This window comes from Acomys russatus, chromosome 25 (assembly GCF_903995435.1).
Source record: "Acomys russatus chromosome 25, mAcoRus1.1, whole genome shotgun sequence".
Lineage (NCBI taxonomy): Eukaryota > Metazoa > Chordata > Mammalia > Rodentia > Muridae > Acomys > Acomys russatus.
In genome coordinates this window covers 10,040,693-10,053,374 of record NC_067161.1, presented here as the reverse complement: position 1 = coordinate 10,053,374, position 12,682 = coordinate 10,040,693, and the positions used below count along the sequence as shown (strand labels likewise).

At 49.1% G+C, this 12,682-nt stretch overlaps 1 protein-coding gene across 1 annotated transcript in view; it reads right to left on the bottom strand.

The window, feature by feature from the left end:
- Window positions 1-894: 894 nt before the first annotated feature.
- The window catches only part of Adcy9 (adenylate cyclase 9), a 131,878-nt gene continuing 120,090 nt past the window's right edge, over window positions 895-12,682 (bottom strand). The window contains exons 8-11 of the mRNA XM_051167580.1: window positions 11,980-12,139; window positions 9,985-10,133; window positions 7,532-7,573; window positions 895-3,068 (exon numbers count right to left, since the gene is read on the bottom strand). Coding sequence (XP_051023537.1) covers window positions 1,877-3,068; window positions 7,532-7,573; window positions 9,985-10,133; window positions 11,980-12,139 — 1,543 coding nt within the window. The 3' untranslated portion in view covers window positions 895-1,876. The remainder of the gene's footprint in view (window positions 3,069-7,531; window positions 7,574-9,984; window positions 10,134-11,979; window positions 12,140-12,682) is intronic.

The window sequence follows — 12,682 nt, the reverse complement described above, 5'->3', positions numbered from 1 at the left end:
ACAGCCTGGAGGACAGACCGACACCCAGACAGTGTACACCCTAATACTGACGGGAAGAAAGCCGACATGCTCTAAATCCCTAGTACAAGGAGAGAATCAGGTAGTGTTTTTAAGAGAAAAAAAAAAAATCTGTGGCATTGTACAAGAATACATTCCTTAGAAGCAAGAGGTATTGTCACAACTTATCTGTTGGAAGACCAACAGGGAGCCCACTGGGGAGGCAAATCTTCCTGTTACTAAGCGTACTCTAGATCCCGGCATGGCTATGCTGCTTGGATGGCCATCCCAGGTGTCCCCAGGGAAGTGGATGACTAGAACTAAGATGTCACCTTGCTAGCATAAGCAGGTCCTGTCCGTCTTTGGGGAGGAGTGACAGACAACGGGACTTAACTCAGATGTGGAAAGTATAGTGAGGTTTACCAGTGAAAGAACACACCACAGGGCATGGCGTGAAGACCCCCAACAGTCTCAGGGCCGCTCCTCAGCCTTCTCATGAGCTGCACACCGGCGTCACCTGGAAAAATGACAGGGCAACTGTAGCCTGAGCTCCATTCAGCATAAACTTGAGACTCAGCATGGAAGAACGCAAAGACAAGCCAGGTTAGCAGCCAGGAACGTGTGGATGGCACCTCTGTGTCTGGCTGGCTGCATCTCCTTTGTCGAACAGATGGTCCTGTCCCTCGGTGCACCGTACGTAAGACACCCCTTTCGGGAGTCTGAACTGGCCAGCCGAATGAAACCCCACAGACTAGCCTGTGCAGCCCAACAGTGGGAGGAAGACCGGACAAAAGGTTCGCAGAATCCTGCTGGAGCCGAGCCAGTTTACTCTGGATCCCCACAAGGAGGGGCAGCACCCTGGGTGGCACTCTGGGCCAGTGGATGAGACACGAAACAGAGAAACATCTTGTCATTGGTCGGCTGTGTCCTTTGCAAACTGTCCTACCCACTCCCTGTTTACCTCCACCAAAAACTACCCAGTGGCCCCTCCCTGTAATACACACATTTTGATAAATAAATAAATAAATAAGTGCATCCTTGGATGGTTAAATGCCTCCCTCAGATGGGTCACTCTTGGCTGGAGGACCCCTCTGTGGAGGGTCGGGATGGAAACACGGCTTGTTGAGTGAGATTCCTGAGGCCTGGTGTGTAAGCTTTGTGCCTGGTAAGCATATGAAATCTTGGCCTGCGTGCAGATGAGGCCCTGAAACTGCCCAGTGTTGGGGGCAGAGAGGCCCATTCGTGGGCCCAGGTACCCGAGAGAGGCTAGGAAGGGGCTTGCTGAGCTTTCCAGCCCCGCTCCCTTTTATAGCCCCTCCCCCATGAGTTACTGGCACTTTATGTCAGATTCTTAAATGCAAGTGTGTGTGCGTGTGTGTGCTTGGAAAGGCCAGGTGACTGAAAAACACTATTACGTATATAGAAAAAAATAAACTGGAAAACGCTGTATGAGAAAAAAAAAATGTGAGAAAAGGCGATAAAAATGGTATTTTAACCACAGCTTATTTTGAGTTTTTTTCCTTTTTTTTTTTTTTTTTTTTTTTTCAAAGAAGTCAAATAATACCCAGGGCCATTATTCCACCAGTGGCCTCAGCCCTAGATGCCAGGCCAAACCCTGAAGGCACTTGTATTCCTCCACACCGCTTAATGGATCCCCCAGGCTGGGGGGCAGGCTTCCAGGAAAGGAGTAAAGGAAAAGAAGAAATGGGTGGAAATGGGCCCTGAATAACTGTGATCCACACAGAGATCAGGGCTGAAATGACCACATGACACCACATCCAGGGACAGCAACTGAGGTGCTGGATAGCACGACAGCCTAGCAATACAAATATTATTGTGTTTGGACGAACAGAGCACCTCGGCAGCTCTCCACGCTGCCTCATACACTCTTTGAGACATTGAGCTTGGTGAGTTCGTTGGCCTCTTCCGCGCCTGTGTCTTCAGGGTCGTCCTTTTCTATGGCTTTGCCAAACCGAAACCGTTCTTCAGCTTTGACTGGCTCTCTCCAGGGTCTCTTAGAAGACAGGTGCACTTCCTTGGCCTGTGTGTTGTCCTCAGATCCCAGGGAAGTCTTGTCCGAGTACTGAACAGAAGGCACCAGGTTGGCAATCTCATCCGTGGGAGACCGCCCGATGCTGCCGTCCACCTGGACTCGAATGTCTGGGGAGATGGACAGCTGGTGCTGGGGCACCACCCCGTTGTCCATGCACTTTGGGTACAGGTAGGTCTTCATCTGACCTTTCCCCTTGACGTTCACAGTTCCTCGGTAGTCAAAGTCGTAGCCCATCTTGCTCAGCACGCGGTAGCTCTCTTCGCTCACCTGGATGCGGCACTCCACGCCAGTGGTGTCCATTCTGCTGGCGATGTTGACGGTGTCCCCCCAGATGTCATAGAGCAGCTTGGTGGTGCCGATGACGCCTGCCGTGAGGGGGCCGTGGTTAAAGCCGACCCTGAGCTTGAAGTTGAACCACAGCATGTTGTTGTTGAAGTCATCCACCACACGCATCATCTCCTTGGCGAACTCGAAGAGGATGCGCAGGTGCTCCTGCGGGTGGCCGCCCTCCTGACACTGGGCCGTGTTCAGCCCCGACGCTGCCATGTACGTGGCCCCGATGGTCTTGATCTTCTCAATGCTGTTGTAGTCTGGCTTGCTCAGGAGCTCGTCAAAGTCACCGATCAGCTCGTTGAGGACCCGGTAGCACTCCTTGCCCCCTTCATAGTTCTCCTCATAAAATTCGCTGAAGTTGACAATGCTGGCAAAGATCACTCCCCCGCTGTCATGGTTCTTGGAGTAGGTCTGGGAGACCTTCAGCTGCTCAGCCACGTGGTAGGGGATGATGTTCCGCAGCAGCCAGTCAGCCTGGTCCCTCATGCTCTGGATCTTTGTGCGATGCAGGTCTGCTTCCACGTCCCCATGGTAGTGCAGACGGTAGCTGACCTCGAACTCCCGGTTCAGGAACCAGACCAGGAGGAGCAGGAGGAAGAAGGTGAGGGCGAGCTCCTTGCCTATGAGGCTGGCCGGCCTCCTGCTGTCCTGCAGCAGCGAGCTGTTGCATGGGTTCCTCTCGGCACTGGGGAGCAGAGAGATGAGAGATGACACAGCTGCTCGGAGCCCCTATCAGGGGAGCGCTCTGCCAAGTGTGGCCCAGCGGCACTCCTGGCATGGGGGGGGGTCAGGCGGGGGGCGCTTAGAGCAGCCTGGTTGTTGTTTTGCAGGCTTCAGGGACGCTCTGGTTTTATTCATCTTTAATTTGGTTTCTTGAACCTGAATCTTAAGCAGCCAAGGCTGGCCATGATTGCTACGCAGCTGGAGGCTAGCCTGGGACGTATCCTCCTGCCTCCTTGCCCACATGCTGGAGTACAGGCCTGGACCACCAGCCTAGCTGCAACTGCTTTTAAGAAGACCTCATTAGTTTTTTTTTTTTTTTTTTTTTTTTAATCGTTTCTTTTCCTCAACTATTTCTTTTGGGACAATCTCAACTTTATGGAAACATTAAGTTTATGGAAACAAACACTTGGATGCTCTTCATCTGTGTTTGAGACAATTGTTAAATGTTGCTTCTCTGCTTTTCCTCTCAATATATACAGACACACATGTGACATACAAACACACAAAATAATTTTCCCTAAACATTCTGAAAGTGAGTTGCTGGTCTAACTATTTTAGCATGACTCTCCCAATGTGTAGACATCTCCCTTAGTGATAATAGTGTCATTACTGAACCCAAGAAATGGAATATTCTGATAGATTTTATTCTTAGGTTTCTGAATAACAGACATCATTTTACAAAGAGTTTTCATGAGCTGGGAATGGTGGCACACACCTTTAATCCCAGCACTCGGGAGGCAGAGGATCTCTCTGAGTTCGAGGCCAACCTGGTCTACAAAGTGAGTCCAGGACAGTCAAGGCTACACAGAGAAACACTGTCTCAAAAAACAAAGCAAAGCAAAAACAAAGGGTTTCCATACTTTCTCTTTTCTCTACTAGTATGAAAGTTTAACAAAACACATCCCTCCCCTGTCTAGTTAGTTCTGCTTTACCAAAGTCATATAAGACAATCTTGACATTTTCAAAGAGAATATGAGATACACACATTTAAGAGTAATAAAGTGCACATGGGGAGAAAGTCAGTCAGCGTACAGAATGGAATCCTTATTCCTTCCAGGCAATGGCTGCAGCTACTTTCTTATGGCTGTGGAGGAATCTAACATATGGATGCACCACACTCATTCTGAGGGACACTGTCAATAGGATGAGAAATGGTGTCCCAGGGACCCCCAGTACCGTCTGCATACACCAGGGTCTCTGCATGCACCAGGGTTATTGAACCATTTTAAACACTATGCATTTACAATTTAATTAGAAATTCCCAAGAAGGCCTTTGAAGTGCTGGAGACTGAGCTGAGGGTCTCATGCACGGAGACAAGCATTTTCTCTCTAAGCTATGACTTCCCCCTTCACACTGCCCTAGAGACCGTACTGCCAGCCCTGTGACAGAGCTACTGTTCTGCAAGCAGGTACCACTGAGAAGCCCTGCAGCTGAGCTGGAGAGGAGCACTGAGGGCCACTGAGTCTCTGGTTTTTCGAGACAGGGTTTCTCTGTGTAACAGAGCCCTGGCTGTCCTCAAACTCAGAGATTCTCCTGCTTCTGCCTCCCAGGTGCTGAGATTAAAGGTGTATACCATCACACCTGGCTTTTCTTTTCTCTGTTTCTTTCTTTCTTTCTTTTTAAGGCAGGGTCTTATGTAGTGCAGGCTGGCCTGGATTTACTATATAACTGAGACTAACCTTAAATTTCTAATTCTCCTGCCTTTGCTTTGCAAATGCTGGGCTCATATGCATGTACCACCATATTTGCTCAGTTTTCCACCCCCCTCTATTAAAAATACCACATACTCAATCATAGAAAACTTAGGGGGAAAGTAGAAATTTAAAAAGTGATTCATCTATTTTCCTACTACCCAGAGTCAGTTAATTTAATTTAATTTATTGATTTATTTTTGGTTTTTCAAGACAGGGTCTCTCTGTGTTAGCCTTGGCTATCCTGGACTCGCTTTGTAGACCAGGCTGGCCTTGAACTCAGAGATCCACCTGCCTCTGCCTCCCGAGTGCTGGGATTAAAGGTGTGCACTACGACTGCCCAGCTCTCTGGCTGGCTTTTAAACAGAGTGGACAGAGGGTTTGGGCTGGAGAGAAGCCAAGCCATCTCCTGTGAGCATGGCTTATTGGGTCAGGTGCTAAGTTGTTTTTCCCAGTGTCATGACATTGAGGAATAGCCCTTTTAAGTAAGTTTCCTGAGGGACCAAACTTAGGCCAACAGGTTCGGCAGCAGGCACCTACTGAGCTTTCTCACTGGCCCATACCAAAATAATGTGTTTAATTGTGTCCTTCATCTGCGTGGGATTTAGGTTCTCTGAACATTTTTCTGTCTGTCTTGGTTTTCTTTCCCTTCCTCTTTATCATTCAGCCTTTTCCTTGTGGACCTATTTATTACTGATAAGACTGGAAAATTATCTGTCTTAAGAGGCATGAAAATTAATATTTTTCTAGTTTAATTATTTTTAATTTCTCATTTGTTTTTGTTTTTTGTTTTCTCTGTGTAGCCCTGGCTGTCCTAGACAATTTGTAGACCAGGCTGGCCTTGAACTCACAGAGATCCACCTGCCTCTGCCTCCTGAGTGCTAGGATTAACACACACACACATGCGTGCGCGTGCACGCACACACACACACACACACACACACACACACACATCAGTGGGATTGGTTCTCTCTCTGCTTTAAGCAGCAAGTGCTTTACTTTTACTCACTGAGCCATTTGCCCTGTACCGAATTTTGTTTTATTACGACTGGGTCTTAGCTGGGCATGGTGGCGTACGCCTTTAATCCCAGCACTGGGAAGCAGAGGCGGGTGGATCCCTGTGAGTTCGAAGCCAGCCTGGTCTACCAAGTGAGTCCAGGACAGCCCGGGATACACACAGAGAAACTTTGTCTCAAAAAACAAACAAACAAACAAACAAACAAAAAACAAAAGCAAAAACAACAAAACAAAACAAAACACCAGGTCTTATGTCTCTCAGACTGTCTTGGAATTAACTCACTATACAGCTGAGGATGCCTTGAACTTTTGATCCTCTTGCCTCCACTCCCCAAGTGCTGGGAACATGGGATATGACACTACAACCAGCAATTCTTATTCTAAGATAGAAGGGTAAAGGCAGCCAATCCCAGCCCTAAATTTAAGCAGCAAAGGTCAGTTTTCAGGAAGATGATTTTTGGTGTTTGTGCACTGGTGACTGAAGCCAGGGCCTTGTGCTCTACCAGCTTTCCGTTTTCATTTCCACTTTGAGATGGGATCTTACAAAAAGCTGTTCAGGCAGCCTTGAGCTCACTCTGCAGTGAATGTAGATTCATGCAGACCTTGAATGTACAATTCTGCTCTTTTGGCCTCCTGAATAGCTGAGATTACAGGCCTTTACCTCCCCACTCAGTCCAAAAGAGCTATCTGAGATGAGAAAATGTAAGAGTCAGCTCATGACTGAATACTGGGACATTATAGACCATGAATGGGAGTTAAAGGAAAACATACTAACATCTATTATCATGCAAAAGAGGGATTTAAAATAGATAGAAAAACAGAAAGTGAGAGCTACTTGCAGCTCTAACAAGCGAGGCAAAGCATCCACTAACACTGCGCTCTATCAGGGCTGTATATACAGTGCCACAGTATAGGTTTGGGTCGGCCTCAAACTCACAACAATGCTCTTGCCTCAGCCTCCAGAACATTGGCATTACAGGCCTGAATGCCATGGTTGGCACCATGCTGCTACTTTTTGAGGGCCCAAGCTAAGCCGAGTTGTCAGTGGGGGACACTTGCCCAGCTTATACAGTGCCCTGGGTTTGATTCCCAGTATCAGGGAATGTGGGTAATCTGAGATAGATTTCTTCTTTTGTGAACTCTGAGCATTTTGTCCTTTGTGTGGGCTTTAGGTTCTCTGAGCACTTTTCTGTCTTGGTTTTCTTTCCCTTCCTCCTCATCATTCAGCCTTTTCCTTGTGGACCTATTTATTACTGATAAGACTGGAAAATTATCTGTCTTAAGAGGCATGAAAATTAATATTTTTCTAGTTTAATTACTTTTAATTTTTCATTTGTTCTTGTTTTTTGGTTTCTCTGTGCAGCCCTGGCTGTCCTAGACAATTTGTAGACCAGGCTGGCCTTGAACTCACAGAGATCCGCCTGCCTCTGCCTCCTGAGTGCTAGGATTAAAGGCGTGCACCACCACGTCCAGCCTAATATATGTCTTAATGATCACTCACCTTTCTAGTAAGATACAACTGTGATCAGATATGTTAATACAGTTTTTAAATTGCTTTCTCAACCTACACACACACACACGTATACACACACACGTATACACACACACACACTCACATTGTACAGGTTACTTATGGCATGCATGTTTTCAGGAGATAAAGAATGGAAAGATGGCTGCTCTCATTTTTCAGACACAGGCCCCAGGTTGAAAGCTTACCTGAAATTCTGTGCTGTATCCAAGGGTGACATCACTATGGAACTGGAAAGAAAATGCATAAAAATATTAGAGAAAACAAAAGAAGGCACTATTAAAAGCAACCCAAAGAAGAATTCACATAACTTTCCTCTTGGGGGCCATGAGGCAAACAATTCGCTGTGCTCCCCAGGAACCATAATCCCAATGAAATGTTTTCTTCTATAAGTTGCCTTGGTCATGGTGGCTTATCACAGCCACAGAAAAGCGACTAAGACGCCTTCTCTTTTGTAGAAGGTGAATTCAGGCTTTTGCTTACTACCTGCCAAGCGCCGTGCCCTGCTAGTTGGGACTGGGCTGAAGGCTCCGAGGAGCCTCCACATGGAAGGGGTCTTGGCTCAAGGTAAGGTCTGATGTTGGCATATTGTAGCAGGAGAGCAGACAGGAGGTGTCTACTTTTGTCTCTCTGGATCCAAGAGCAGAAGCCAAAGCTGTGATGTTACCATGAAGGGTTCACGAGGCCCCTGCAGGTAAAGGCTGCTGCTGAACTCCACACTCTGTGATTGTGGCATTGTGATGGCCATGAGTCCAGATGCTCCACACAGGTGGGAGGCAGCGTGTGTCACTTCATGAAATCACTTGTCACAGCTTCTTCTCGGATACTGACCTGGCAGCTCTACTTTTGACCTTGGGTTGCAGAGCACACGGCTGTTTCACATGGCTATTAGTGTAGTAAGGAGGCCGAGGGTCGCTACCCATGCTGTTCACGAATCGACGCGACCCTGTGCTTCCCAAATACACACTAAGGCGATGACATCGGACACTGCTGATAGTGGCATGTACTAAAGCAGTGGTTCCCAGTGACAGCAATGCTAGGTGTCCTGCAAAGCACAGTGGAGAAATATCCCCTAATTGCTGGGTTTATGGGCAGGTGGCTCTCCACTGCACATGGGAGGGGCGCACCTCTCTGAGAACTTGGGTGTTTGTTGCGCAGGGGCTTAGTTGGTGTAAGAGCGCACTGTTTAAACAAAGCACTAACTGTGCACATTCTGCTCTCCACGTTTCTATTCTATTTCCAACTACGTGTTTAGTTGACAAAGCACAAAGGCCAGCTGCTGGTCTGTAACAGGACACTTGAGACACATTTTAACAAACCGAGAAGCAACCATGATGCCACTGGTGGAACCCACGGGGAGGAAGGACTCCCACCGGTTTTACCACACTGGGCATGTCCCTTTGCTGACTGGCTGCTGCTTGCCCGATGAGATTGGTTGGGTCTCACTTACTCTGTAGCCCAGGCTACCCTTAAACTTGCTGTCTTTCTGTATTCACTTCCCCTTCCCCAGCACTGGGATTACTGGGGTGAGCCACCGTACCTGGCTCTTACTGGGTTTAAACATCTCATTCTGGAGCCCAGAGAGAACTGACCCTGTTTGCACAGGTTCATCACATAACTCTGTTTTCTCTGTCCACATCACACTTTCTACTCAAGTAGCCCAGAAGGACTTACTGTCTATCCAGGGAGGACCGGGAACTCCTCGCTGTCTTGCCTCTACTTACCATGTAGCACCAAGTTTGGATCTTCTAATTTTGGCTTTGTTTGTTTGTTTGTTTGTTTGTTTTTGTGACCGAGTCCTGTTATATAGCCTAGACTAGACTCAAATTTGAAATCCTCCTGCCTCAGTTTCCTGAGGACTGGAATTACAGGCCTGCATCACTCTGGTTTCCCCTCTGCTTTTCCATCATCCTGACCCTGTCATGTGACATGACTTCAGCTCTCAAGACAGGGTCTCTCTGTGTAGCCTTGGCTGTCCTGGACTCGCTTTGTATCCCAGGCTGGCCTCGAACTCACAGCAATCTGCCTGCCTCTGCCTCCCGAGTGCTGGGATTAAAGGCGTGCGCCACCGCGCCCGGCTCAGCTCTCACTTTTCTTAGACTCTGACTTATTCACAAAAGTCATCTCAAATGTCCTACAGTAGTCATGTTGTCTTGCAGAGGCGGGGAACCAAGGACATTTATATTCAAATATATACAGATTGCATTCGTTCCCAAATCCAAACATGTGGGTTCCTAAGTCTTCTGGAATTCTGAGTGTTTGCACACGACTGATGATATAGGCATCTTTTAGGGACAGAAACCAGGTCATTTATGTTTTAATATATACATGTTATATACACAACCTGTTGCATGGTGTTATACATGACTTTTTCTTTCTCGTTTCATTCTTATGGCACTTTCTTACATTTGGAGTTTGTTGGTTGGTTGGTTGGTTGGTTGGTTGTTAGGTAGTTCTGGGGATAGAACTAAGGGCCATTGCATGCCAGGCAGGCACTTTACCACAGAGCCGCATGCCCAGCCGGTACTCTCTGAAGCCATGGCGGAAACACATCCCACAGCACTAACACAGAGCTTTTGCTGAGCCCTAAGAGAGGCAGGACGAGGAAGGCCGTGTGAGGTGAGAGGGCACAGTTGCGCACCTGTCCCGGCACAGGGAGATGTAGAGCAGGAGCAGCGGCCCGGCCCCCACGATGGTGGCGAGGGACGACCTCATCCAGGAGCTGAGCTGGCAGAAGTTACAGTAGTGCACGACGGCCACCAGCACCGCAGAGCTGGTGAACGTGGCGAGCTGCAAGAGAACACACGGTTGTTAGGACGGCTGCCTCACCTCCTCCACTCACTACCCCCCGCCCCCATGAGGACCCAGCCGCCCACGCTCCTGCCCGGCACCAAGCATCTCCGATCTCACTTGTGGTGCTTGGATGTGAAATGTGTCCCTCGGGCTCACGTGTTCGCACACTTGGTCCCCGGCTAGGGGATATTTTTGGGAGCTGGTGGGATCTGTAGGAAGTAGGGCCTAGCAGCAGGAAGTGGCTCTCTGGTAAGCAGGGCCTGGGGGTTAGAGCCCGGTTTGTTTCCCGTGCCATCTCTGCTTCCTGTTTAGCCAAGCTGTAAGGAGAAGAGTCCCAGCCTGATCAGTCTCACCATGGAGCCACACCTCCCCTGCTGTCCCAACCTAGAGCCAAGACGCCATTCCTACAACATTTCTCATCAGGTACTTGGCCACAGTGACAAAAAGTAACCGTGAACCATGCAGCGAGTTTTCCTTCGGGTAACCTGCTGGTTGTAAAAACATATCCCATATCTGTCTCGTGCATGGCACAGCACTTTAGGTTCCAAGTCCACAGTGCTAGGAGAGTAGTATTCCTCCAGACATGTAAAATGGCACACGTCACTGTGACAGACAGGAAAGGGGGTCTGACACTGTGGGGTGGGGTCACCTTCCGATTGCTTCCTCCAGTCCTGCAGTGAGCCACTGATGTGGTGCTTCCTGGAAACGGCTACCACACTCGCGCACTCGCCGCACGAGATCTCAGCCTACAGGTCAAGAAGCAACGCTTCTCACAACTAGCTCATCCTTTATGGAGTCTGACCCCACAGCTCTCCCTCCCAGAGCAGCAGCAGCAGCAGCTGATCCAGGTGCCTGTCAGTGACTTAGCAGACTGGCACGTCATCTGTGTCATCTGGGCACACGGGGCAGGTGCTTCTGCAAATGTTCACACTGCTGCAGGACAACATCTCCGTGACGGGGGGGGGGGGGGGGGGGGGGATGTGACTCAGTGGCAGAGCACCTCCCTAGTGTAAGCAGCGTGATAAATGGAAAGTATCAAACAAACAAACAAACAAAAAAGAGCACTGAGTTCCCTTAGTGTTCCTGCCGCCATAGCCCGGCCTAGCCTGGCCATGCTCAGAGCACCCACACGGTCCCTCAGTGGGGCAGAGTCAGCCAGTACCCAGCCTACTCACTAGCTGCTAATTCACCCAGTTCTGAAAGTGAAAACCAGTGACTTCCATGTGATCTTGGCAAAACTGAGAAAGATGAAAGTGACATCAGAGCTGTCGTATGGGGACAGCGTCTGCACAACTGTGAAGTGGAAAAAGGTTGAAAGTTTGAGCCACAGGAAGCCAAGCATGTCTGTAATGGATCTGAAGCTTGACGGACACTGGGTGAAACTGGAAAAGCAGTGTGCCCGTTCTTCAAACACAGCCACTGGCAGGTCACACTGCAGTTTTGTTGTTGTTGTCATTGTGGTGGTAGTGGTGTGTGTGTGTGTGTGTGTGTGTGTGGTGTGGTGTGTGTGGTGCGTGTGTGTTTTGAGACACGGTGTTGATTAGTCCAGACTAGCTTCAAATTCTTTGTAGTTGAGGATGACCTTGAACTCCTGATGTTCCTGCTTCCACTTTCTAAGTGCTGTGTGTATGTGTCACCATGTGTGAGTATGTGCCACATACAAGTATTGTCACCATGCCTACCGTGTGCTTCCAGTGTAAAGAGGATGGCTGGAGGCGGGTAACAGAGTACACCTCTTTCAGACCTTGGACTTTAGCCCGACAGCAAACAACCAGCCTTAAAGTGAGAGAAGAGGTTCAGGAGCCTGGAACGCATGGAGGGAAGGTGGCCTGCTGCTACCTACCTGTATGTTTGTCTCAAACTCTGAGGCGATGTGTGAGTAGACGGCCAGGGCAGGAAGAGACACCAAGATGGCTCCAATGCAGTGGCGAGGGAGCCAGCCGGCGATCCATTCCAGCAACCGCTTTGTGCACGCCATGACATCCTCTAGGAAGAATACCATCCTGGGACGCAGAGGGGAGAGGGTCATCACACCATGCCTTCAGCCGCCTCAGGGTGCAGCTCCTGATGCCTGCCAGGCGGTGCACCGGGAAGCCGCTGCACCTCCTACACTTGTCATCAAGTAAGTGAGCTGGCTATGCTCAGACCTCACACCACACTCTGAGGTTACCGGCTCCATTTGGACAAAATGTTACTTGTCAGAGACCTCTGTGGGTTTGTAGGTCTTGAAAGAGTAGTAAGGACCCTAAGCAAAGTCCACTGTGGGTCACGATGTCCCAAATGGGACCCATCTGGAATGTTCCACTGAGCCTTTTGATGGTCATAATGGGGGAAAGGTGCTGCTAGTAGCCAGGGACAGAGATGCCTTACCAGCGCCACACAGTGACGCTCTCCTTTGTAGCACTGGCACCCACAAGCCCATTGTTGCCTCCTCCTCAGAAGCCACAGAGGTGAAAAGCTTGCCCCTAACACCCCAGCCTGGGGCTTGCTGAGCCCTGGGCACAAGCAGGGGGCTGGAGGTGTTAACTCTGCTGCTGCCAAACAGG